Source organism: Ochotona princeps, chromosome 19 (assembly GCF_030435755.1).
Source record: "Ochotona princeps isolate mOchPri1 chromosome 19, mOchPri1.hap1, whole genome shotgun sequence".
In the NCBI taxonomy this organism is placed as follows: domain Eukaryota; kingdom Metazoa; phylum Chordata; class Mammalia; order Lagomorpha; family Ochotonidae; genus Ochotona; species Ochotona princeps.
The window spans coordinates 15,532,860-15,559,612 of NC_080850.1; the positions used below are offsets into that span (position 1 = coordinate 15,532,860).

General features: G+C 45.0%; 1 protein-coding gene across 6 annotated transcripts in view; it reads left to right on the forward strand.

The window, feature by feature from the left end:
• Nucleotides 1-132: 132 nt before the first annotated feature.
• LOC101522559 (PWWP domain-containing protein 2A) overlaps nucleotides 133-26,753 on the forward strand; it is a 51,646-nt gene continuing 25,025 nt past the window's right edge. For 2 of the 6 annotated variants that reach the window (XR_009247148.1, XM_058677345.1), the window contains exons 1-2: nucleotides 133-810; nucleotides 23,441-24,393. Coding sequence is in view for 4 of the 6 variants with exons in the window: in XM_058677345.1 (XP_058533328.1) it covers nucleotides 224-810; nucleotides 23,441-24,393 (1,540 nt within the window). In the remaining 2 variants the exon portion in view is untranslated. Of the gene's footprint in view, nucleotides 811-2,206; nucleotides 2,342-7,832; nucleotides 7,903-23,440; nucleotides 25,286-26,753 lie in introns of those variants that run through there. The other 4 variants (XM_058677344.1, XR_009247147.1, XM_004587474.4 and 1 more) reach the window with 4 other exon arrangements.

Below are 26,753 nucleotides of genomic sequence, written 5' to 3' on the forward strand. Positions count from 1 at the left end.
GAGGGTGGGACTGATTGGATGATAGACGTCCATGCCTGGCCAATGGACTATCGCAGGCGCGGGATGGGTGTAGGCTGGGACCAATGGCGCGGTGCCAATAACGGGCATCAGGGAAAGGGCGGGACAAAAGTGTTCGCGGGAGGGAGGGGAAGGCCTAGGGAAGCAAGCAGCGCCGCCGCCGCAGCTGCAGCCGGAGTTGGAGGAGGGAGAAGCTAGGAAGAAAATGGCGGCTGTGGCTGCAGAGGCGGCAGCGACTGCAGCGTCCCCCGGGGAGGGGGGCGCCGGCGAGGCCGAGCCGGAGATGGAGCCCATCCCCGGCAGCGAGGCCGGCACTGACCCCCTCCCGATCACCGCTACTGAAGCGTCCGTGCCGGACGGCGAGGCGGACGGGCAGCAGTCCGCTCCTCAGGCCGACGACCCACCGCTCCCGCCTCCGCCGCCGCCGCCAGGGGAACTCGCCCGCAGCCCCGAGGCAGCGGGGCCAGAGCTGGAGGCTGAGGAGAAGCTGCCCGTCCGGGTGGCGGAGCCAGAGGCAGCTGCGCCTCGCGAAGGACCCGACCTTCCACCCTCTCCCCCAGCACAGCCGCCGGAGCGGCCCCGGTCTCCGGACGAGCGCGAGGAGACGCCGCTGTCCCAGCCTGCAGCCCCGGGGCTGCTGCCGCCGGCGGGCGGGGACTCGGCGGTGTCGCAACTGATTCCGGGCTCAGAGGTGCGGGTCACGCTGGACCACATCATTGAGGACGCGCTCGTGGTGTCGTTCCGCCTCGGGGAAAAGCTCTTCTCCGGGGTTCTCATGGATCTGTCCAAAAGGTACCGCTCCCTCCCCCAGCGCACCCCGGGGGCGCCCGGGTCCCCAGGGAAAGGCAGCGAACCCGGGCAGCCCCCTGGACCCTCCAGTCCTGCCCGGCGCGTGGCGCGCGCTCCCAGTGGGGCAGACACGAGAGACCCGGAGAGGGCGGCGCCTGCCCCAGGTGGGCGCCAGGCAGGGCAGGTGTGCAGAGCTGTGGGGGCTTGGCGCGGTGTAGATGGGCGTGCGGATCTATTCTCCCACTCCCAGGCTCCTGCTACTTCATCCCGGCTCCCCCTTGTTGAGGCGGGTGGGCTGATGGAAAAGGCAGATGGAATTTTTTTCTCCTCTTGTAGTGAACAGGGTGCTAGCCGGCGGGGTGGGGTTTGGGGAGATTGTGAGAGGCCACTTGTCGATTTGTCCTAGTGTAAGCCTTTAACTTTAGCGAGGCTGGAGAAATGGGGTGTGTTAAGCTTTAGGGTGCCTGAAAGGCTACCTGTTACGCGTTACAGGTGGAGGAGCCTGAGTTAATATGAAGCTTTTGAATGTTCTTACTGTCATGGATTCCCCTCAACTGTTTCAGTAGAGAAATATGTTTTGCTCATTTGAATGATAGCGTTGAAAAAGAGATCATACACTTCTAACCCTTACTGTCAAGGTCGTTTGCCTAAACATCCTCCAATGAGTACTACAGGTACAGTTCTAAATGTACTCAGGGTGAAAAAAGTTGAGTTCACCTGCAAAGCATCTCCACTACATTTTCATCGTTTGATATTGACAGAGAGGCCCTCTTTAAGTAGGAAAAGAAGAGAATCTATTCCAATCTAGGCTCGAGTTAACCTTTCTATTTTCTTCTTTTGCAGATATGAAGTGCAGAGACTCCTATTCACGGCTCTCCCTTCTGTTTCCTGCAACAGCACACACGCTGGTAGTTTTCACCTGTTCGGAAGTAGCTTGTTTAGTACCTTGTGCTCTTAGCTGCTGCCCCTGCCATCAAGGTGCACATCTTTTCCCGTCCAGCAAAAAGACATTTAAAGAATGTTGTCTGGGTGGAAAAGATGGGAAGCCTTTACGGTTACTTGGTGTTTTAAGTTCGTTGTTTTAAAATTTTGGGTTCTAACGTGTGCGCTTTGGTTTTTGTAGTTAGAAAGCAGAGTAACGCGGGGTGGCAAGCTTGCTCAGTTGGTTAATTCCCCACCTCCAATGCCGGTTCACGCCTTGGCTGCTCCACTTCCCATCCAGCTCCCTGCTTGTGGCCTGGGAAAACAATGGAGCCCTAGAAGAGGCTACTGGCTCCTGGCTTCGGATCTGCTCCGCCCCAGCCATTGCGGCCATTTGGGGAGTGAACCAGCGGATGGAGGACCTGTCTCTCCTCTCTGTAGACCTCCGATTCCAATAAAAATAGATATTTAAAAAAGAGAGCAAGGCTAGTATGTTTTCCCTTGCTGTGTTAGAGAGGGGCTTCAGTAGTGTGCTATTGGATCAAACAGAAAAGACTGCCAGTGACTGTAGGAGAATCTGGATTTCAAATCTGCAAAAGGAAGGTGCAAAAAGGTAAGTTGTTTGGAATTGGCATACATAATAGTAATTTCCTGTTTTGAGTTATTTTTTTGGCTGAGAATTGCAAGTTCATGCTTTGATCAGTTTTGCTAACAGTTCTTGCAGCACTAGGAGCTATTCCTAATATGAACCACTTGCATCCGAATGTCTGAGTGAAAGGCTCATACAGCAGGGCGCTGTAACAACTTGTCATGGATGCGGTGACTGCATCTGTATCAGGCGGCCTAGGTTTTGAGGGACATACTTCCTATTCTGTCCTGAGTGGGAGATACACAGAAATGGGGAGGAAGGAAAAGTATTGTGGCTCTAACATTTAGCTGTTCAAGGAAATGTTACTGGACCACTGATTAATTAGTTGAATTTTCCATTTTCATAACATGATATGGAAAAACTGACCTGCCAGTTGCTGTCTGCTTATTGATTGCATTATTTCATATTCAGGTTCAGGGTTAAGAGATGGATCCAAGAGATACTTTTTATAGGCGTGGTCAAGGCTACCACTTTGTTGTACTCATGAGTTACTTTAAAAGTAATTTGTATCTTGATTGGATTGGTCCCTGAATTAAACCTGTAGGTAAAAATATGAAGAGCTTTCTATTGAATACCTGTAGTATGTCAGGCATTGTACCAGAGCAATCTTTGTAACTCTGAAGGCATCTTTCTTCTCTATGGGAGGGAATTGAAGTTTATTTAATTTGGCCAGTTAGCTGTTCAAATGTGGGGTTATTCAATTCTTAAAAACCTATGTTTTCTACTTCCATTAAAAAAAAAAGTTGAGTGGAAGATTTTAGTTTTTTGTTTCTCAAATTGAGTACCTATATAGTACGTATGTAGGAAAATACTGTATATACTATATGTATGTTGGAGTCAACACTGATTTTTTTTTTTTTTTTAATTGAAAGGTAGATGTACAAAGAAAGAGACAAAAAGATCTTGCTTCTACTGATTCACTCCCCAGAAAGCTGCAACAGCCAGAGCTGAGCCCATTCGGAGCCAGGAGCTTGTTTCAATGTCTCCCACGTGGGTACAGGGTCCCAAGGCTTTGGCCCATCTTCTACTGCTTTCCTAGGCCACAAGCAGGGAGCTGGATGGGAAGTGGAGCTGGTGGGATTAGAACTGGTGCCCATATGGGATCCCAGCTCGTTCAGGGCGAGGACTTTAGCCGCTAGGCCACGCCGCCGGCCCTAATATCTATCAATGCCTTTTGAAGTTAAAAATTTGTTCACTGTGTGAAAAAGATGCGTGATCCTACAGCATAGAGTTCAGTGTATATGTGGTTGGTTAAGAAGCTACTTTTGTAAACATTGAAATTCTGTATTTTTTTCTCATTGGGTTGAAGAAATTTTTAAGATTTTTTTTTTGGTGAAAAGGAGCATGACACAAAAAGGAATAGAAACCAGGATTAAGTAAATTATTTTAAAAATTTTAATGTATTTTCATCATGTGAAAATCAGAGACAAAGATCTTCCATCTGCTGGTTTATTCAAATAGCCAAAAAAGCCAAGGCTGGGCCAGGGTGCCCTAGAGGCGGCAAGCAGTAGCCGAGTAGTGGAGGTGTGCATTGGGCTAGGATGTGCCACGGGGCCTTAACTGCTGTGTCAGCTGCCTGCCCCTGCAGAGTAAGTAGGTTGTTGAGCAGGCCTGGTCTCTGTTAATGCTATCTTTGAGCCAACCATTGTGCCCCTCTAGACTATTTTCTTCAGGTGTTAGGAAGCTCATTTGTCTGGCTTTGGGCAGTTGACTTAAACACAAAGAACACACTACATGCTATATAATATATATATATTTTTTTTTTGGTCAGGAAAGATGATTTGCTATCCAGAGGGATTGTGTTGCCTAGTGATGATGATGTGGCCATCTTAGTTTGAGTTCACTCTGATTGCACAGCAACCAGATTGACTAATGATGCCCTTTTCAGAAGAATCCCTATCCTTAAGCGGTGTGTTAAGTGAATGGAGTGAACATGTGGCTTGTTCCTGTATTATCCTGGTTTTGTTGCTCTACTTTTATCTTCTTGCTTTGCCTAATAAATGATATGGTCACCTTAAAATGAGGATTTTTTTTTTCAAGGTTTATTTATTTAAAAGTTGGAGTTACAGAGAGAGGGAGAGACTGTGCGGGGTGGGAGTCTTCCATTCACTGTTTCACGCTCCAGGGACTGCAAGAGCCAGAGTTGAGTCAGGGAAGCCAGGAGCCAGGAGCTTATTTCAGGTCTCCCACTCAGATGACAAGGACCCCAGACTTGGATTATCTTTTGCTTTCTTCGGGCTGTTAGCAGGGAGCTGGATTGGAAGTGAAGCAGCTACATTTGCTACACCACAACACTGGCCCCAATATTATGAGTATCTGGTGAAAAGCAGATTTCTCTGTTTAGCATTGCACTTGTTAGAAACTGAATGTGTTTAGGTAAGGCATGTATTTTTCCTTGCTCCTCCACTTTTTAAAAATATATGTATTTTTTGGGCCGGCGGCATGGCCTAGCAGCTAAAGTCCTCACCTTGAAAGCCCCGGGATCCCATATGGGCGCCGGTTCTAATCCTGGCAGCTCCACTTCCCATCCAGCTCCCTGCTTGTGGCCTGGGAAAGCAGTTGAGGATGGCCCAAAGCTTTGAGACCCTGCACTCGCGTGGGAGACCTGGAAGAGGTTCCTGGTCCCGGCATCGGATTGGCGCGTACCGGCCCGTTGCGGCTCACTTGGGGAGTGAAACATCGGATGGAAGATCTTCCTCTCTCTCTTCCTCTCTGTATATCTGGCTTTCCAATAATAATAATAAAATCTTTAAAAAAATGTATATATATATATATATGTATTTTTAAAGATTTATTTATTATTATTGCAAAGTCAGATATACAGAGAGGAGGAGAGATGGAGAGGAAGATCATCCATCCACTGATTCACTCCCCAAGAGGCTGCAAAAGCTGGTGCTATGCTGATCTGAAGTCAGGATCCTGGAGCAGCATCCAGGTCTCCCTCGCTGGTGCAGGGTCCCAAAGCCCTGGGCTGTCCTCGACTGCTTTTCCAGGCCACAAGCAGGGAGGGGAAGTGGGGCCGCTGGGATATGAACCTGCACCCATATGGGATTCTGGTGCATGCAAGGCGATAACTTTAGCCACTAAGCCATCGTGCTAGGCCCAGAGATTTTATTTTTATTGGAAGAGCAGTTAGAGGAAAGACAGACGACTTCTCTCCTCTGATTTGCTTCCCAAGTGACTGCAATGGCTGGAGTTGGGGCAATCCAAAGCTAGGAGTTTCTTCTGGGTTCCCTACATGGGTGCAGAGGCCCAAGGACTTGGGCTAGCTTCTGCTGCTTTGCTGGGCAGAGACAGGGAGCTTTAACAGAAATGGAGCAGCCAGGACTCAAACTGGTGCCTATATGGGATGCTGGTGCTGCTGCAGGAGTATAGTGTGCTGGCCCCGACTCCTATGCTTTTATACCGACTTTAATACACTTTTATACCCCCTTTTCAGTTTATTTGCTTATTCTCCAGCTCATGAACAGTGCCTAGTAATGGCATTAAGTAAGTATAATCAGTCTTAAATTCATTTGCGGTTTTTTATTCTCCTATACTGTTTCAAAAATTTTTTTAAATGTGTGCTACTTTCACTTACTTGAAAGACTGGCTGGTGTCGTGACAGACCTGGCTAATCCTCTGCCTGCAAGTGCCAGAATCCCATATGGGCACCAGTGCGTGTTTGCAGCTGCCTGCTTGTGGCCTGAGAAAACCCTGCAGGATGGCCCAAAGCTGTGGAAGACAGCTCCTGCCTCCCACTCACCCAACTCTGACATTGTATCCATTTGGGGAGTGAACCTGTGGAGGAAGCTCTTACCCACTTTTCCTCTCCGTAAATGTGCTTTTCCAGTGTTTTTTAAAAAAAGAAAGATGAAGAAATAGAGCTTACTAACTCCCCAGATGTGCATAGCAGCCAGGCCTGGGTCCACTTGAAGCCAGGAGCTCTTACTCCGTGTAGGGCTGCCAGGTGAGTAGCACAGGTACCATCTGCTGGCTCTTACGATGCATTAGCAGGGAGCTGCAAACGGGCAGTTTGGTGTCCCAAGTGCTGGCTTAACCCTGCTATACCTCCTTGCCTGCCATATGCTTTTATAACTGATACATAGTAAGCATCCCTTCAGGTTGCTAAGCTGTCTTAATGATTATTGTGGGCAGAAATAAATTGGTGCTTGTATGATACTTTTTGTTGAATGTGTTATGGGAAATGAACATGAGTATATGGGCTCTTTTCAACATCTGTCAACTGTTGGCCAAACTTGACTACATCATGTAACTGCCCCTATTAAATTGCCTTAAATCAGTTTATCTGTAAGTATTTCAGTATAGATGTGTGAAAAGATGAGAACTTACACTATATAGTGAAAATAGTAGGAACAATTCATGCATATAAGATACCTGGTTGGTGTCAGTATTTAACATCACAAGCTGCCTCAGTAACATCTCAAGAGTGGTAACATGGGCAGTTGGTTGATTTGTCTTTTAAAAATTTAGTTCATTGAAAGGCATAGTGACAGAAATGGAGCTGTCTCCAAGTGACTGCACAGCCAACACCAGGCAAGGCTGAAGCTTGTGGCTGGGACACAGTGCGAGTCTGAGTGTGGACAGGGAGCCACATGTTTGGAGACTCTAATAACGTGCACTATGGGCACTATGGGCTCTGAGATTCCTTTGCCCAGGTGGTAGCAGAAGTGCTGTGCCACAGTGCAATCTGCAATTTGGCTCTTAATTTTATTCCCTCACAGTTGTTTAGATGAAACTTTACTGCTGCTGCTTTTTTCTTTTTTTTAATAAATGCTGTGTGCTGGATATCCCTCCCCCGTTTTCTCCCAGTACCGTCCCACACATTTCCATATCTTAAAATAGCTTCTTTTACTTTAGCTACAACTGTAGGCTTCTCGGGGCTTCTTTTGAAAGCTTCTCTTGTTTTGCATTAGTAGAAATGATTATGGCTATATCTTACTTGCTTACAAACATTCAGACCTCTTCCTTAAACATCTGTTTAGTAATTCCAATCCCAGAAAAGTGGAACCAGTCAAGCTTGTCTGTATATCCATCAGCCTAGGGCTACTAAATTGGTAGTGTCTCAGTCTTAATCCTTACCTGAGGGATGCTGTTGGCTGAGGGCCAGCTGTGTCTCCCTGTACAGGGGATTATGCAAATTCTCCATTCTTCTCCACACCTTGACAAGCAGCTTTATAAGTTGAAATATTGAATATCCTTCTGAATTATATTTATTGTGATCTGAATTAAGGAATCCTAATGTGGTTATATATAGAAAATACTTTTTGGAAATTTGGGGTATATGCATATTAAAAGCGGTAGTACTATCTGGATTGACCTTTTTAGAAATACTGCATAATGTTTGGACATGGGTAGTATTGTTAAGAATTGAGATTTCCATGGGAAATTTACCTTTTTTTTTTTTTTTTTTGAAGGAAATACAAACCTAGACAATGATTTCTTTTCTTTGCAGAGACCTTGAAACGTATGGTGCAATAGCTCTACTTTTGGTGGGAAAAAAATACAGCCATTCTGGTGCAGCAGTGAGTAGTGGCATCAGTAGCTTATACTACAGCATCCGGGTTGAGAATTCAGGCCTCCAAGTAGTATTCTTGAATGATTGTGCTGAGTTGTACATATTTAGAACAAATGTGTTTTGGTGATTATGGTGCTAATGAGCCAAGATGTGTTAATAAGCGTTCTTATATTAGAATAGCAAGGAGGCAAGTACCAATCACTTTCTGGCCCTGACGACTGTAGGTTGCCCATAACTGTACTGTGTTGAGAGTAATCATTTCCTCTGTGATTCACTAACCTGAAATTTATCTTTTAGGAAGGTTATTTGTTTATGAGCATAAAAACTTGGTTTAAATCTGAATGTAAGAATTCTGTAACATGGTTTTAAGAATAGCATGTGTAAAGTAGGATTTCTATGCTGGGTAAACTTGATGTGCAAGAACTGTGCATGGCAAGTTTTATTGGTCTTGGGATTTGCAATGAGGTTAATTTTCAGCCTTTTACATTTTAGTAAGACCTGAGTCATTACAGTTTGAAATTAAAGACATGTTTACTTTTCTTGGAAAGGCATATTTGCAGAGAGAAGAGACAGAAAGATCTTCTATATCTTGGGTCGCTCTCCAAATGGCTGCAACTGCTGGAGCTGAGCCAGTCAGGAGGCAGGAGCCTCTTGGTTCTGCCATGAGGGTGCTGGGTCCAAAGGCTTTGGACCATCCTCGACTGCTTTCCCAGACCACAAGCAGGAGCTGGATAGGAGGTTAAGTAGGCAGTACACGAATCTGTACCCATAAGGGATCCTGGCACTTGGAGGTTGACGATTAGCTATTAGAGCCATCATGTCAGTCCCTAATCGGAACTGGTCTGATCTTCCCAAGATGGACTTTCTGTGGGAGAGATTTAGAAGTTTGTATGTTGTGTACTTACTACAATTGCCATGGCCAGTTAAATGTGTACTGATACATGAAAGATGTTCTTAATAATTTGGGCCTATGAAAGGCATGATCTTTTTCTTAATATTTATACAGTTCTTCATAAATTCCTGAATTAATTTGGACACAAATAAATGGTAGAACAGAAACTTGCTGGCAGATCTTAATGTAAGTAGTGGCTAAATTTTATTTTGAATGGATTTGATATAGAATGTTTTATGTTTTTGCCAAATGTTTTTGGGCTGTGATCCTCAAAACATATGTACCTAATTTCCTGAGGTCCACCCCAGTGTACATTTTTTTTTTTAAAGATTTATTCATTTTTATTACAGCCAGATATACACAGAGGAGGAGAGACAGAGAGGAAGATCTTCCTTCCGATGATTCACTCCCCAAGTGAGCCGCAACGGGCCGATGCATGCCGATCCGATGCCCGCTGATCCGATGCCGGGAACCAGGAACCTCTTCCGGGTCTCCCACGCGGGTGCAGTGTCCCAATGCATTGGGCCGTCTTCAACTGCTTTCCCAGGCCACAAGCAGGGAGCTGGATGGGAAGTGGAGCTGCCGGGATTAGAACCGGCGCCCATATGGGATCCCGGGGCTTTCAAGGCGAGGACTTTAGCTGCTAGGCCACGCCGCCGGGCCCCCAATGTACCTTTTAAATAGCAAATAAATGTGGGTGATTCTTGGTTCACCTTTGGAGACCACTGATTTTTCTGAAACAGAATGGTAAAATTTCCTATTTAAAAATATTTTTACTATTTTGAAGGCAGAGTAGTGATTTTTCATTTACTTATTTACTCCCCAAATGCTCATATAGCAGGTGGCCTTGAATCAGGTCAGTCAGGAAGCTAGAATCCCATTTGGATCCCTCATTTTGGGGTCACCCTCTAAGCTAACTGCTGGCTTACCTGCTGAGCCGAATGATGAGCTTGTCCCACTTTATTGAGGATGGTTTAGAATTGGATGTAATCGCAGACTCTGCAACAAGTGGGCGATGGGCAGCTTGGGTGGCAGGTTTAGATCGTCACTGCAGAACTGGTAATTTAGCTTACAAATGTTTTCTTAAGTTTTTTGTGTGCTCCAAGTTTAAATAGGTAATAATTTTGATCTCTTTCCTCTTGAACCAGTTTGACACAGTCCACTTAATTATAGCTTGGCTGGTTTCTTAAGTCTTTGAGGACTTAGATTCTGTATAATGCTTAGTTTTACCCTTCCTACGTTTGCACCGAGAAGGCTTCCAGATTGTTCTCCTCTTCCCCCCGCCCCATCTTGGTAACCACATTTATTGGAAGGTCTGGGGAAAAATGTCATTTTGTTTCTGCCAACTCGATGGAGGGGCAAGCAGCACAGTACCATCTGTCTGGACATAGAGCACTGGAACATTCTGTTTGATTTGTGTATCATTTATTTATTTATTTTTTCATTGGAAAGGCGGATATACAGAGGAGGAGAGGCAGAGAAGAAGATCTTCTGTCTGATGGTTCACTCCCCTAGTGACCGCAACGGCTGGAGCTGAGCCAGTCTGAAGCCAGGAGCTCTTCCAGGTCTCCCACACAGGTGCAGGGTCCCAATGCTTTGGGCCGTCCTCAGTTGCTTTCCCAGGCCACAAGCAGGGAGCTGGATGGGGAGCAGGGCCGCCGGGATTAGAACTGGCGCAGGCAAGGCGAGGACTTTAAGCACTATGTTATCGCGCGGGGCTCCAGATTTGTGTATGTTTTCATGTCTCTTCATCAGTGTAATTGGTAGTCCTAGTTTCCTCCACATCTCGCAGTATCATACTTACATGTGATATGTACTCAGCCTTTCTCTTATTTTCACATAAGCTTGCTCATCCAGCCTCAGCTTGGTGAGAATGCCCAGTGCTGGAAGTTTATTGCTAATTTTAGTAGTCAGTCATGCTTCCAAACTTTTCCTTTTTCATTTTTTTATTTATTTTTGCTTGCATGTCAGTTAGAGAAAGGAGAGAGGAGGAGAGACAGAGATCTTCATCTGCTGTTGGTTCACTCCTCAAGTGGCTGCAATAGCCAGAGCTGGACCAACCTGGGAGCCCAAGCCTTGGGCTATCCTCTGCCATACCCGGAATGGATTAGAAGTGGAGCAGCTGGGGCACGAGCTGGTGCCCCTGTGGGATCCAGTGCTGCAAGCATGGATTGGCCGGTTACGCTGCAGCCTTGATCCCCAACTTTAGTTTCTATACTTAATGAGGCTGCTGTGTTTTCTGATTTCAGCGCTAGACCCAGTATCAACTAGTTTGTATACATTGTTTTACTTTTCTGGATTTTCCAGAGTAAAATAATGATTTCCATTTCAGATTGACACTGGGGCTCAGAAATGAAGTAAATTGCCTAAAATTATATGGCAGATATTGGCAAGCATATTCTTTTAAAATTATTTTTAATATTGTTTATACAGTTGAGAGTGGTGCTTGCCCATATAGCCTGCAATTCAGGTAGAGAGGTTTGAGATATGGATAAAGGTGGGTGGGACAAATGTTTCAGTTTTTTTCTCCTATATCCACATTATGGGATGTGGTTTAACTATTGCTGTTTATATCAGCACCCAGCGATGTTTCATGACCTGTTAGAGCAATGTGGAGAAGTGTTCCGAGGGTGTTACTGGAGTGACTTTGGTAGTTCAGAGGTGTTGTCAGCTTTGTTTCACCAAGGTCTGTTGGCTGACCGAGTCCACCTTCGTGCATCCATGGACCCAGGAACATGCTGCACAGTTTGGCAAAGAGAGTGGTCTAACCCATTCTGCTTCCCATCTTCGGACAAGGAACTCCATGTCCTCTGCTGGCCCAGAGAGCTGGCTTTTATATCTCCTGTGTGTACCTGGACGTGCATGCTGTCCCCTGCACAGAGATCAGCAAGGGAGGAGGCCCTGTCCCAGTATGTGCATTCCAAGGTCGGATTACCTTTCCTGTGGCCAGGATTTGAGTCTAGCGGTCTAGTTGGGGAGTCGCCGAAGAAACCTAACCTGGGGTGACTTTTCTCTTATGAGTGCCCGCTAACACAGGTTCAGATTTTTTTTTCCTAAAGATTTATTTATTTATTTATTTATTTTAAAGATTTATTTATTTTTATTACAAAGTCAGATATACAGAGAGGAGGAGAGACAGAGGAAGACCTTCCATCCGATGATTCACTCCCCACGTGAGTGCAACAGCTGGTGCTGTGCCTGGTACCAGGAACATCTTCTGGGTTTCTCACGCGGGTGCAGGATCCCAAAGCTTTGGGCCGTCCTCAACTGCTTTCCCAGGCCACAAGCAGGGAGCTGGATGGGAAGTGGAGCTGCTGGGATTAGCACTGGCGCCAATATGGGATCCCGGGGCATTCAAGGTGAGGACTTTAGCCGCTAGGCCATGCTTCTGGGCCCTATTAATTTTTTTTATTACAAAGTCAGATAAACAGAGAGGAGGAGAGACAGAGAGGAGGATCTTCCATCCGATGATTCATTCCCCAAGTGAGTGCAACGGCAGGTGCTGTGCCGATCCAAAGCCAGGAACCTGGAACTTCTTCCAGGTCTCCCATGCAGATGCAGGGTCTCAATGCTCTGGGCTGTCCTTGCCTGCTTTCCCAGGTCACAAGCAGGGAGCTGGATGGGAAGTGGAGCTGCCGGAACTATAACCGGCGACCATATGGGATCCTGGCTTGTTCAAGGTGAGGACTTTTAGCCGCTAGCCCACGCCGCCGGGCCCACAGGTTCAGGTTTAGTCTGTTAGCTGCACCAGCCAATGCATTTACTAGTGGATTCAGCTGCCTGGTTAATTCTGTCCCCAGCCCCAGCTCACATGAACTGATGGGTACTGTAGCCTAGCTCAGTCCAGCCCGCCACAGGCTCGGTCTTCATGTATATCAGTGGGTACAACGACCTTGTCAGGGTGACCCCCGACATCCTCACCAGGCATGCTCCCAGCCCCAGGTTTGGCTTGTGCTGTGGCCTAACCTGGTCCATCTTGCATCTTTTTTGGCTCTTGTGCGCAACCATGGCTGCTGCAGTTTAGATAAGCCCACTTCAACCCCAGCCCTGGTTTTCATGCTAACCTCTTAGAGCTGCAGCCCTGCAGGGGAGTGCTCACATACAGTTCCCCTGGAGGCATCCTCCCAGGCCCAGATCTTTTTTTCTAGTTATTTTTTATGCTTTTATTTTGATGATCTTTACATAGCTGATTAGGGGGCAAAGGGTCAAGGTCTACAGGAAAGTGGGTAAGACCACTGTTTCTACATTCTCTTTTTTCCTTCCAGTATCTGGGAAAAGGGGAGAGCTAAAGGGAGAAGCCACACCCACCCTTCCAACCATCCCAGGGTTCCCGATGTGGGGCATGCTCTGAGGGCACTGCTCAAGTGGTTTTGATAGTTCAACTGTTATGAATTGCTGCCAGTCTCTCCATTCCAAGCACGATGAGATCTCAGAATCCACTGGCTGACGGAGTCCACCCTCGCGTCTCCACTTGCCCAGATCTTGTGCCTGTCAGGGGTACTGCAGTGAAATACTGGCAGGCATTTTCAGATTTCGTTTTTGGATGGTAATTTTCTAAGATTTGAGAAGAACCTCATCCTATTAATCTACTTAACTGTGTTCTATCATTATTTGAAAGACTGATATATGGGGAGAAGCAAAGAGATCTTCCATCCACTGGTTCACTCCCCAGTGGCCGCAGTAGCTGGCATTGGAAGCTGGTCCAAAGCCAGGAGCCAGGAGCTTTTTCCGGGTCTCTGAGTGCAGGGGCCCAAGGACTTGGGCCATCTTAAAAAATTTTTTTAGTCATTTTATTAATGAAATGAAAAAAAATTTTTGAAAAATTTTGTTTTTGATGTTTACATAGGTGATTAGGGTGGAAAGAGTTGAGGATCAGGAGAAAGTGGGCGAGATCTTTGTTTCCAAAGGTGTCTTTGTATCTGTATCTGGGGAAATGGGGAGAAGCCACACCCAGCCTTCCAGCTGCCTCAGTACCCAGGGATGGGGAATGGTCCCCTGATGTCATCCCAAGGTCCCCGATGTGGAGCATGCTCCAAGGGTTCTGTTTAAGTGGTTTGATAGTTCTGAGATGCTGTTGGTCTCGCAGAACCAAGGATGAGGATATCATTTCAAGTTGCATTGGTAACATAGTCCACCTCTGAGTCTACATAAGCCCAGAAATTTGCTGTCGTGCTTCAGTGGGATAGTTGACCGATTTGTTCTGCCCGCCTTTCTCTGTTATGGTATCAGGTGGCCTCCACAGGCTCCAATGGACTGCCATTTCCTGCATGTGCATCTGGGTTTGCCGACTACTGCTTTAAGCCACTGAAGCCAGTTTTGACATTCACTTCATTGTCAGACCACAGGTCTTGCCATTCTCCCCATGGTTGGAGTTCAGAGTCCAGTGGTTTAGTTGGAGGCAGTTCCCACATAAATGCCGTCTGGTGATCTCAGACCTGTCACATGTGCACCTGCCTGTACTGGATCTGGCTCGTTCTGTCTCCCATATCAGCCAACATCCACATTGGTAGTTGCAATTGCTAGGTCAGATCTGTCTCCAGACCTGTCTCTTATGCAAACCAGTGGGTGCTGCAGTCCAGCCCAACCCTGCCCTCCATACCCTCGGCCCCCACATACATCATCAGGAGCTACAAGCCAGTCAGAGGAACCCCCAGTAAGTCACTGGGGTGGCCCCAAGGCCTGGTTTCTGTGCCTGCCAGCATGTGCAGTGGATTGATCCAATCTGTCCCACATCCTGTTCAGCTCATGTACACATCATGGGGCCTTGAAGCCTAACTCATCTGAACTGATAAGTAAGAACTTTAGAGGATTGCAAGATATGTAGTTAGGAGCTTGAACTCTAAATTCTTATTATTAGGCTGTTTCACCTTTCAGATTTACTCATTTCATAAAAATACAATGGATAAACTTTTACATGGTAAGGAAAATTTTTTTCCCTCAAATTGATTTACTTGAAAGACAGATCTGTTGACAGACTTACAGATGCCCTGTAAGCCAAGGTTGGTTCAGGATGATGTTGGGAGCTAGGGACTCTGGGTCTGCCATGTGGGTGGCAGTCACTCAGGAACTTGAGCGCGAACTCATGCTTTCGCCAGAGCATGCCTCAGTGGGAAGCTGGCACAGAGATTTGAATGTGGGTATGCCAACACATGATTTTTAGGGTCCCCAGAGGTCTCTTCACTGCTATGCCAAACTGCTACCGTTGAGTGCAAATTTTGTGGTCAGAATGGTGCTCTCTAGACTGCCCATTTATTATTAAATAATTTGAACAACAATTTATCATCTGTTTGTTGGCTAGAGATAGAAGTATAACTCCCACAGGTTGTTCGACTTCCCACATGCCTGCAGTAGCCAGGGCTGGCCCAAGCCAAAGCTAGGAGCCTAGAACTAACTCTGGCCCTCCTAGTGTGGATGGCAGGGACCTGAATACTTTGGCTGTCATCTGCATCCTCCCAGGGTTCACTTTAGTAGCAAGCTGGGGTTGAGCTGGTACTCAAACACAAGTACTCTGGAAGGAGGGCTGTGTTTCATTACTTCTTTGTGAGGCCCCGTGGCAGAGAGATCTTCATTGCAGTGGTTCGCTCTGCAGATGCTTTGAGTGACCAGGCTGGGCCAGGCCAAAGCAGCAAGCCAGGAATTGTACTGGGTCTCCCATATGGGTAGCCAGGACCCAGGATCCTAGTTAATTGGCATAAACACTTCAGTACGTTCATATTTAATTTTTTTAAAGATTTATTTATTCTATTACAAAGTCAGATATACAGAGAGGAGGAGAGACAGAGAGGAAGATCTTCCGTCAGCTGATTCACTCCCCAAGTAGCAGCAATAGTCGGAGCTGTGCTGATCTGAAGCCAGGAGCCAGGATCCCTCGTATTTAATTAAGATGACCATTCTGTTGAGCTTGGTTTATGTAAATCCAAAATCCAAAAAGCTCTGAAAACTGACTGGTTTCTGTGTTTTTGATCTGAAATGACATAAGGTTATTCTATTTAGGGCCCGGCGCAGTGGCCTAGCAGCTAAAGTCCTTGCCTTGAATGCCTCGGGATCCCATATGGGCGCCGGTTCTAATCCCGGCTGCTCAACTTCCCATCCAGCTCCCTGCCTGTGGCCTGGGAAGGCAGTTGAGGACTGCCCAGAGCAATGGGACCCTGCACCCGTGTGGGAGACCCGGAGGAGGTTCCTGGTTCCCGGCATCGGATCGGCGCAGCACCAGCCGTTGTGCTCATTTGGGGAGTGAATCATCACATGGAAGATCTTCCTCTCTGCTTCTCCTCTCTGATATCTGACTTTGTAATAAAAAAAAAAAAATAAATCTTTAAAAAAAAAAGGTTATTCTTTTAATCATCCTTTATGTGAATGTTTAAAAATAAAGATTTATTCATTTGTATTGGAAAGTCAGATATACAGAGAGAGGAGGAGAGAGAGAAAGAGGAAGATCGTCCGTCCATTGATTCGTTTTCCAAGTGACCGCAACAGCTGGAACTGAGCCAATCCAAAGCCAGAAGCCAGAAGCCCGGAGCCTCATCTGGGTCTCCCACTCAGGTGCAGGTTCCCAAGGCCTTGAGTCTTCATCAACTGCTTTCCCAGGCCACAAGCAGGGAGCTGGATGGGAAGCGGGCTGCTGGGAGTACAACTGGCACCCATATGGGATCTCAGTGTGTGCAAGGCGAGGACTTTAGCTGTTAGGATATCGCACCGGGTCCCTGTGAATGTATTTCACTGCTGAAATACTAATATGCTAGAGAATCTGGTGCTTAGTATCTTCTGAAAACTAAAATTCTGTGTTCTGAAAGCTATTGCTACAGCATTCAGAAAAGAGCATTTAGATCTATTACTACTTCCGTTTCCTTAGTGGATCTCCTGTCTGATGCTGGGTTGCTCACGCGGCCTCGGAGTGCTCAGTTCTGTCAATTGTAGAATAGACCCGGTAACAGGAAGGCTGTGCAAGTAACCAATGTGAATAGGTGTTTCTAGCATACACTAAGTGCTCTAATACTTTGTGAAATGGGTACTAATTAAGAAAAACTAGGGTGAATGTGATAGCAGTTTTTAAGTTAATGTGGGTTTTCTTGAATATCCCCTCAACTTACCCTGTTTGTAGAGTGGAACCTGCAACTTTAAAATGCTGCAAGGATCTATAGAAGCTTAGATAATAATGGTGATGTGTAACTTTGTCCTTTGGGTAAAGAAGGATGACATTTGTGTTTCAGTAAGGAATGAGATAGTTGGTTACAAAAATGAAGGTGAGGGTATTTCTCGTTCTTTTCTTACTACTAGCACCTTAGGGAATTTCTTGTGATGAAATGAATTTGTTGTGAAGACATGATTATTAGGCAAAATTGGACCTTACATGTGTTTCCTGGTTTTTTTTTGTTTTTTTTTTTTTTAAGATCTTCATCTGCTGGTTCACTCCCCAACTGGTCGCAATGGCCTCAGCTGAGCTTTTCTAAAACCAGCAGCTAGGAGCTTCTTCTGGATCTCTCATGTGGGTGCAGGGACCTCGAGCATTGGAGCTGTTTTCTGCCTTCCTGTGTGCATCAGAAGGAAGCTGAGCAGCTGGGACTTAAACTGGTACCAGATGGGTGCTGGTGATTTAGACAGGAGCTTTACTCACTAACCCATGTAGGAGACTGGCTGGAGCTCCTGGTTCATTCAGACTGGCCCAATTCCAGCTGTTGTAGTCATTTGGGGAGTTAACCAATGGATGGAAATTTAGTCAATCTCCTAACGCAACTCTGCTTTTCAAACAAAAACTGAAAACAAAAAATATGACACAAGTATGCTGTCATACCATGAAGTATATAGTTCACTGGTGTTCAGTTCAGTGCGTCTCCAGAACCTGCTCATTATTAAAATTAGGTACAGTACTCCTTGCACAGCCAACCCCAGGGCTTCCCTCGGTTTCTGGCAACCACGAGTTTTCTCCTGTTTCTGTGAGTTTGAACACAGTAGTTCCCTTTCATTCATGGAGGAGATAGTCCAGGACCGCCAGTAAAAATTGTGAGTGGGTACTTGGCCTCTGGGATGAGGCACTAGTGGATTGCCCCTGTTGGTTTCCTGGCTCCTGCCCCTGACCCCAGCTTTCTGCTCATGCAGCCGCTGGGGAGGCATGCTGTTGCTGAAGGGACTGGGTAGGACACCTGAATTGTGATCTGCCTCTGCGCCTCAGCCTGGGCCAGCCCTGGCAACTGAGGACATTTGGAGCATGCACCCACCAAAAAAAGTGTTGTGTTTGTTTTCTTTCTCTCTCAGATAAGTAATTAGTACATTTTTTTGAAATTAATTTTTAGGGGCTCGGCAGCGTGGCCTAGTGGCTAAGGTCCTCGCCTTGATCCCATGTGGCCGCTGGTTCTAATCCCGGCAGCTCCACTTCCTCTCTGTCTCTCCTCCTCTCAGTGTATCTGACTTTGTAATAAAAATAAAATAAATCTTTAAAAAAAAAAAAGGCTATACACTTAAAGAAAAAAGAAATTCATTTTTAGTTGCCTCAAAATATGCATTTTTCATGAACTTGAGATTTTCCTTAAAGATTTACTTTGATTTTAAATGCACAGAGTTGGAGCTCCTGCATTTGCTGGCCTGCTCCCCACATGCTTTAGGCAGCAGCTGAGAGCCTTTCCGGTTCTCCCACATCACTTCAGGGACCCCAAGCATTAGGGGCACCTTCCACTGCCTTCCCAGGCGCGTTAGTGAACTGGACCAGAAGTGCATCAGCTGGGTCTCAATTTGGCGCCATGTATGGGGCATCAGAAGGAGGCCGAGGACTAACACACTGTGTCAGAATCGTATTTATTTTTTTATTGGAGGAATATGGGATGCTGTCACTCCAACTGGTGACATGACTGCCAGGCCAGGTGCTTGCCCTTTCCTAGGCCCTTGGAAAACCCTGTGTCCATATTGCTTTCTGTATTTCTGTACCTATAATGAAGTTTGTAAGTAATAGGTTTGTAGCTAATAAAGTAGAGTACCATAATAATGATTGCTTAAAACTCTCAGATATTATTCCTGGAACTTTCTGTTTAATGTTTTGGACTGTGATTGTCTGCATGGCCCTGAATCCTTGGAATGTGAAGCACCAGATCCGCTGTGACTATCGCTTCTTGTAGTTGAATGCATACTGCCGTAATGCTCTCAGCACTTGGAAAATGAGGTGTGGTTTTCTCTTATGCACTTCGTGTTTGCTCTGTATACATCCAACATTTTGTTTATTCTTTAATTTGTTGGTAGATGCCTGGGTTGTTTGCACCTGTTGGCATTTGTGAATATTGCTGCTGAGGATGGGGATGCAAATAACTTTAAAACGTTTTATTTTTTTATTGAAAAGTCAGATTTACAGAAAGAAGGAGAGGCAAAAATATTCCACCTGCTGATTCACTCCCCAAGTGGCCACAATGGCCAGAGCCGAGCTAAGATGAGCTGAGTTGAAGCCAGGAACCAGGAGCTTCTTTTGGGTCTCCCACACGGGTGCAGGGTTCCAAGGGTTTGGGCCAACCTCGACTGCTTTCCCAGGCCACAAGCAGGGAGCTGGATGGGAAGTGGAGCAGCCTGGATACTAACTGATGCCCATATAGGATTCTGGCAGATGCAAGGCAAGGACTCCAGCTACTAGGCTACTGTGCTGGGCCCTGTATGGTGCTTACAGAAGAATTCCTTTATCAGTTTAAGTTTCGCTGCGGAGCACAGGGAAGTAAATGGAATCAGTTCTGCATTATTAAATTGGTGTAAACAGAGGAAGCAAAAGATAATACTAAGATGTGTTTGTTAATGCTGCACTTAATGTTAGAAATTAATAGATGTTTCCATTTTATTGTGTTTTTTTTTAAGATTTATTTATTTTAAAGATTTATTTTATTACAAAGTCAGATATACAGAGGAGGAGAGACAGAGAGGAAGATCTTCTGTCCGATGATTCACTCCCCAAGTGAGTTCAACGGCCGGTGCTGTGCCGATCTGAAGCCAGGAACCAGGAACCTCTTCTGGGTCTCCCATGCGGGTGCAGGGTCCCAAGGCTTTGGGCCGTCCTCAACTGCTTTCCCAGGCCACAAGCAGGGAGCTGGATGGGAAGTGGAGCTGCCGGGATTAGAACTGGTGGCCATATGGGATCCCGGCATGTTCAAGGCAAGGACTTTAGCCACTAGGCCACTGCGCTGGGCCCTCTATTGTGTTTTTTAAAGATGGATATTGCTTATTTGAAACACAATATGACAGAGAGGTCTTCCCAGTGCTGTTCACTCCTCAGATTGCTGTAGCAGCAGGCAGTGTGAATTGATTTCACTGCAAGTTCATCTTTAGTTTGATATCACTGCTCTAAATATTCGTGTAAGTGGGACCGTGTGATTACTGAGATGCAGTGATGGCCTGACCCTTTTCCTGTCTGCAGTTTAGCGTGAGGGCCTTAGTAGTAGTTTTGCACTTAGATCCAGTAGTACTAGTTTTGCTTTCCTTTATATCTCTTTCCTTTTACTCTTGGTAGCTCATAATTTTCATTTGTCATTGTTCAGCTACGTGCTTCTCATTAAAAAGCATTTAGAGCGTGAGCATTTTATGTTTGAAGGAAAGGGAAACAATTCCAGATGTGAAATAATAATGTTCTTATAGAATTCCATAAAGGCAAATATATACTCTGCCATTACTTACCTGATAGCAACAGGTTTGAAGTGATTGGCTGAGTTATCTTCATATTCAGTGTATAAGTTAAAGATGGTTGGGTAATAAACTCTTAATAAATCCTGAAAATCGGGTTACTTAAATGAGGTAGAGTTTAGCCATTAGAAATGTTGAAGTATGTTGACCTGTTAATTCTGACCTGAGTTCTGTAATGTAGGCACTGTTACTCAGGGTACACACTCAGAGCTAAGTCTGGAGGTGTACACAAAGACAGCTATGAGATGTTATTCAAGCGGGACGATGATAATGTTTTTTTTTTTTTTAACTTAATAGTTCCATTTGTCATTTTTCGTGATTTCTGTTTTTAAGATTTTTTTTTTTTTTTTTTTTGAAAGGCAGAGTTAGGAGAGACAGAAACACCTTCCATCTGCTGGTTCACTCCCCAGATGGTGGCAACGGCCCCAGCTGAGCCAATCCAAAGGCAGGAGCCGGTAGGCTCCTCACCGTCTCCTCTTCTCCCAGGTTCACGCAGGGAGCTGGACGGGAAGTGGAGCCACCAGCACTCGAGCCAGCGCCTATACGGGATCCCAGGACCAAAAATCCCAGCCTACTGTGCCTTGGTACTAGCCCCAAGTTTGTTATTTCTAATATTTCTAGAGGGATATTTTCTTTGTCCCTGGAAACCTTGTGTGGCTTATGAATTAGAAAAATGTGAAGTAGTGACCTGACTTCAGATAAGTCATACAACGTATGTTCGACAGTAAAACACAGAAACACTTTGAGCTTGTCATCTTGAAAAGGTGTATACAAGAAAAGTTTGAATGATTATAGTGCTATGTATTAAGGAAGCAAACTGTTAGCATGTGATGGTAAAATAAAAAGCAACTCTGCAGAGTCTGCATGAGGAGGAAATCATTCCTGTTTGAACTAACCCATACTTATCTGTTGTCTTCCTTTTTTGTTCAAAAACATTTGCTGTAACTTGTTGATTTGGGAAAGCCACATTAAACAGACTAGAAATCCAAGTGTTAAGGCCTTAGCATCAGGCGTGCAGTGTATGTATATTGGATCCTTTCTCCTCTCTCTGTTGAGCTGTGTCTGTAAGTAACTAATGTGAAAACTCCTTCCTTCCCAACACAGGTATTCTGAACCTTTCTGGGAGCCCAAGATGGGGTGGTGCCAGCATCATAAGCGGAGGCTTAATTTACAAAGCCATGGTGCTGGCCCTAACCCTTAGTTATTTTTAAACCTACTGAGGTTGATTGACGCCCTGTTGCATTAGACGCTTACTGTTCTCTGTATGTTACAAATTATAGAGGTGTGCTGGTTGTGTGCCATCGTGGAGTAAAGCTGCTGTCTGTGGTGGCAGCATTCCACATGCCAGCTACTCCACTGCCTGTGCAGCTCCCTGCTAAGGTGCCTGGGAAAGCTGCAGAAGATGGTCCAGGTTCTTGAGCCCCTGTAGCTATGTGGGAGAAGTGGAAGAAGCTCCGGGCTTCAGATGAGCCCATCTCCAGTAGTTACAGTCCTGGGGAGAGAACCGGTGGGTGGAGGATCTCTGCCCATCCTTTAAAAACAGACAGACCATCACCAAAACCACCAAAGTGTACATCCGTAAGGGATTTTTGTAATCAACGTTAATGTTCCGCATTAGAACAAATGAAGCAGATTAGAAAGAAAAATCGGCAAATATAAGGTTATGTATAGGATGAAACTTTAATTTAAATGTATGTATTCATATATGAGGGATCTTCAAAAGATTTTTTTGGGACACAACCTATTAGGATAAACTATGGATTTCAAACTTTTGTACCAAAAAAACTTAACCTTTTAGGTCCACTTTCCATCAGCTGTTTGAAGCATGTGTACATACGTAAATGTTTTCATTGGATTATAATGGGAAAAATTTCAGTATATTCACTTGAACAGTGGTGTTACAGTGAGAGAAGGGAATAAGAGATTGGTTCTTTTGGATCTCCCATTGCGTGCAGGAAGCCAAGCTCTTGGGCTGTGTACTGCTGCCTTCTCAGGCTGGTTAGCAAGCAGGGCGATCAGAAGTAGAATGGGTGGTACTTGGACTGATGTCCATATTGGATGTCAGCATCACAGGCAGCAGTTTTACCTGTTGTACCACAAAGCTGACCTCAAGATTTGTTTAAAACGCCAGAGAAGGGACACACAGATCTATCTCAAATGGTTTCAGTGGGTGGGACATTGGCAACTGAAACCAAGAGCCTGAAATTGCTTTTAGGCCTGCTTTATGTATGATGCTTTCCCAGACATATTAACAGAGTTAGGTAGGAGGTGGAACAGTTGGGACTTCTAACCGGTACTTAACGGAATGCTCTCATTGCAAGCAGTGGCTCAACCCACTGTGCTGCAGCTCCAGTCTCCAGAAAATACTTTCATTTTTTTGACAGTATTTCTTAACATGGAATATGATTTTGAAAACTTGAAAGCGTGTCTGCTTGGCGGTAATCTGAGGTTCTTCAGTTGTGACATTTTTAGTTTCTTTGTGGGAAAACTGAGGGTCTTGAGTTAGGATGCCAGAGGAAAGGAGCAGCTTTTCATGGACTCTATGTCCATCCATCACTAAAGCTAACATGGAATTTTACTCTGAATTAAAATACTGATGGAGTCCGGGGGATTAGGTGAATTTGAGTTGCAAACTTGGAAAGCAGTTAGAGGAGGGTCAGTGAATGTTATGTCACGTGACATTTGCTGGCAAGCTGACAGAGCATCCTTTCAGAGCTAGAATGGTTGGTTTGTTTTAGGTAAAATTAGTTCTTCTGGTATTGCCTAGAGTAAGCATTTGGAGTATTTTTGTTTTAACCTAAAATCGGAGAACAAAATAAGTGGAAGTCTTCGAATTTGCAGAGATTAGCCACAAGATTTTAGTATTATAGTTTTATTTCTTAACATGAAATAGTTTTTTTTTGTTTGTTTTTTTTTAGGGGACAGGGAGAAGGACATATACAGTAAGTGGTGTTTAATTTTAAACTATTGCATTACTAACTTGATGACCTCTGTTTTATTTCCTTCAAAGGTTTGGGCCTCATGGGATCCCTGTGACAGTATTTCCCAAAAGGGAATATAAGGATAGACCGGAAGCCATGCAGCTCCACAGTAACACATTCCAGGAAGGGACAGAAGTCAAGTGCGAGGTGAACGGTGCTGTTCCTGCGGGCCCTCTGCCTGTCCCAGCTCCGCAGCTGAGCTTGGCTGGAAGCCTGTGGACTTCCAAACCGCCGCCTCTCTTCCACGAGGGAGCCCCTTACCCTCCCCCTTTGTTCATCAGGGACACATATAACCAATCAATACCTCAGCCACCGCCTCGGAAAATTAAGCGGCCCAAGCGAAAAATGTACAGGGAAGAACCCACTTCGATCATGAATGCTATTAAACTACGCCCCAGGCAAGTCCTCTGTGATAAGTGTAAAAACAGTGTTGTTGCTGAAAAAAAGGAAATTAGAAAAGGTAGTAGTGCAAGTGATTCTTCTAAATACGAGGACAAAAAGCGGAGAAATGAAAGTGTAACTACTGTGAACAAAAAACTGAAAACTGACCATAAGGTGGATGGGAAAAACCAAAATGAAAGCCAGAAACGGAACGCTGTGGTTAAAGTTTCCAATCTTGCACACAGCAGAGGCAGAGTAGTCAAGGTGTCTGCTCAGGCAAATACGTCAAAAGGTCAGTTAAATGCTAAGAAAGTGCTCCAGAGTAAGAACATGGACCACGCGAAAGCCCGGGAAGTGTTGAAAATGGCCAAAGAAAAGGCGCAGAAGAAGCAAAGTGAAAGCTCTACTTCCAAAAACGCACACTCAAAAGTCCACTTCACACGCCGGTATCAGAGTCCCAGCTCAGGTTCCCTTCCCCCCCGGGTTCGTTTGAAACCGCAGCGGTACAGGAATGAAGAAAATGACTCTTCTCTGAAGACGGGACTGGAGAAAATGCGGAGTGGCAAGCCCCAGGCCCGCTGCACCTCTACCCGCTCAGCAGGTGAGGCCCCTTCCGAAAATGCCAGGCCCTCGGCCGGCCCCCAAGAGGCCAGCAGGGAGGAGGTTCAGGACACAGATGAAGTGCATGTACCTGGTGAGCAGGAGGAGCCACAGCCGCTGGGCAAAAAGGGCAGCAAAAGCAATCTCTCTGTTTACATGACCCTAAATCAAACGAAACCCGACTCTTCCAGTGCCTCCGTGTGTAGCATTGATAGCACAGATGATCTGAAGTCTTCCAACTCTGAGTGTAGCTCTTCTGAAAGCTTTGATTTTCCTCCAGGCAGTGTGCATACACCTTCCACCTCCTCCTCCACCTCCTCTTCAAAGGAAGAGAAAAAGCTCAGTAATTCCTTGAAAATGAAAATCTTTTCCAAAAACGTCTCTAAATGCGTCACACCAGATGGCAGGACCATATGTGTAGGGGACATTGTTTGGGCCAAGATATATGGCTTTCCTTGGTGGCCAGCCCGTATTCTCACTATAACTGTGAGCCGGAAAGATAATGGCCTGTTAGTCCGGCAGGAGGCCCGGATTTCCTGGTTTGGGTCTCCAACAACGTCCTTCCTTGCTCTTGCACAACTCTCTCCCTTCTTAGAGAACTTCCAGTCACGGTTTAATAAGAAGAGAAAGGGCCTGTACCGTAAGGCTATCACAGAGGCGGCCACGGCTGCCAAGCAGCTGACCCCCGAAGTGCGGGCTCTGCTGACACAGTTTGAAACGTGAGCATGGACAGTAAGGTAGGCGAGAACCACTGGAAGGCACCACAGGTTTTCTGGTCTAGTTAGGAATAATTTCTCTGAGCTAGCTCGGCCAAATTGGAGAGAGAAATTAAACTCGGTTGGCTGGATTTTTTAAAACACTCCCCTTATAGCGATTTTTAGACTGAGAAGCTTAAACTGAAAATGCGATCTAAAACCATCCCAAGGCATAGGAGCCATAGCCTCAAGTGAAATAGAATTTTTGCAGGGACTGTAAATTGCCATTGATACCTAATTCTCACTGTGTGTGTGCACGTCTAGACATGTGTATAGATAGGTACACACACAAATCTGAACTATAGCCTGTCACTGTGTGACATGGGTTGCATACTTACGAGTGTAGTCAGGGCTGCTGAACTGGGAGGATAGTGTGGGTATTTAATGACTACTTGTTTGTAAGTTAACGAACAGCCTTTTTATGCACAAAATGGTGTAAAAGTTTGATAGCTAGGTTTTCACAGAGATGCTTGCTATTCATTTACGGACTGGGGACATAGCCCAGTATTCGCGTCGAGACTGTCAATGGATAGTTTTTACTTATCACTCTTTGTCTGCTGGGAGTTTCACAAAAACTTTCAAGCTTTTAGTTTGGGAGTTTAGATAGGTTTGGTTTCTGGATATATAAATGGTTGACTGCTACATTTGGTCAGATTTCTGCTGACTGGCTGTTCCTGAATACTTAGGATCCGTCCTAGTGAATTACACTTTGTGAATTAATTGTCATGTGTAATTGTTGCATTTTGGATGTACCTACTTTGAGAATTTTTTTAAAAAAATATTTCCGTTTAAGGTATCTGTTTGCAGGTCAGAAAATGAAAAAATGTAATTGTGTAATGCTCTGAAATGTAAAAAAAGAAAGCTGTAAATAAAATTAACTAAATCCAAATTATTTGTGTGTGTTTCTCAAAAAGCTTTGAAAAATTTCAAGATGGAAGAAAATTATTATTTGTAATAGTGTTGAGCAAATGAAAACTCAGTTACATTTATTGCTGTTTACCCTATTGGGGAATATCAGAGAACACATTAAGTTCAGATATATTCGGAGATGAATTGGTGTATTCTTCAAATGAGGTTTTGTAGCACAGAGGTCTGCTGTGCCTCTGGATTTGATATCCTGCTCCTGCTAATTTCTCATAAAATATGCGGAATTTACTTTTTATACATTTCATCTCAATATTTCATGTTTTTTTTTTTGCATTTGGGAAGTTATAGCTCATTTCACTGTGTTTTTGTGGCTAATTATTCAGCCTGTTGTTTTTTCTGTATAATCCATCCTGAAGTTTTGATTTCTGACTTTCTATATTTAGTATTGTCTTGTTGGTAAAAAATGTATATGATTCTGTGTGGAGGCAAATTTACGAGTTTTTTTTCTTTTAAATTTTCAAGCTTGGTGTCTAACTTTTGATAATACCTTGAGTTTGACACTGAAAATTGAATTTTTATGTAAATTGCCTTTTTGTAAATTTTTAAATCCAACTTGAAATAATTGTGGTTACAAAGAAATTAATGAAATAGATTAATGGAAATTGGAAATTGATAGGCTTTCAGCTTCCCTAAAGCTATGGACTTATTAATGACCAGTTTCTCTACAAGCAAGAATTTG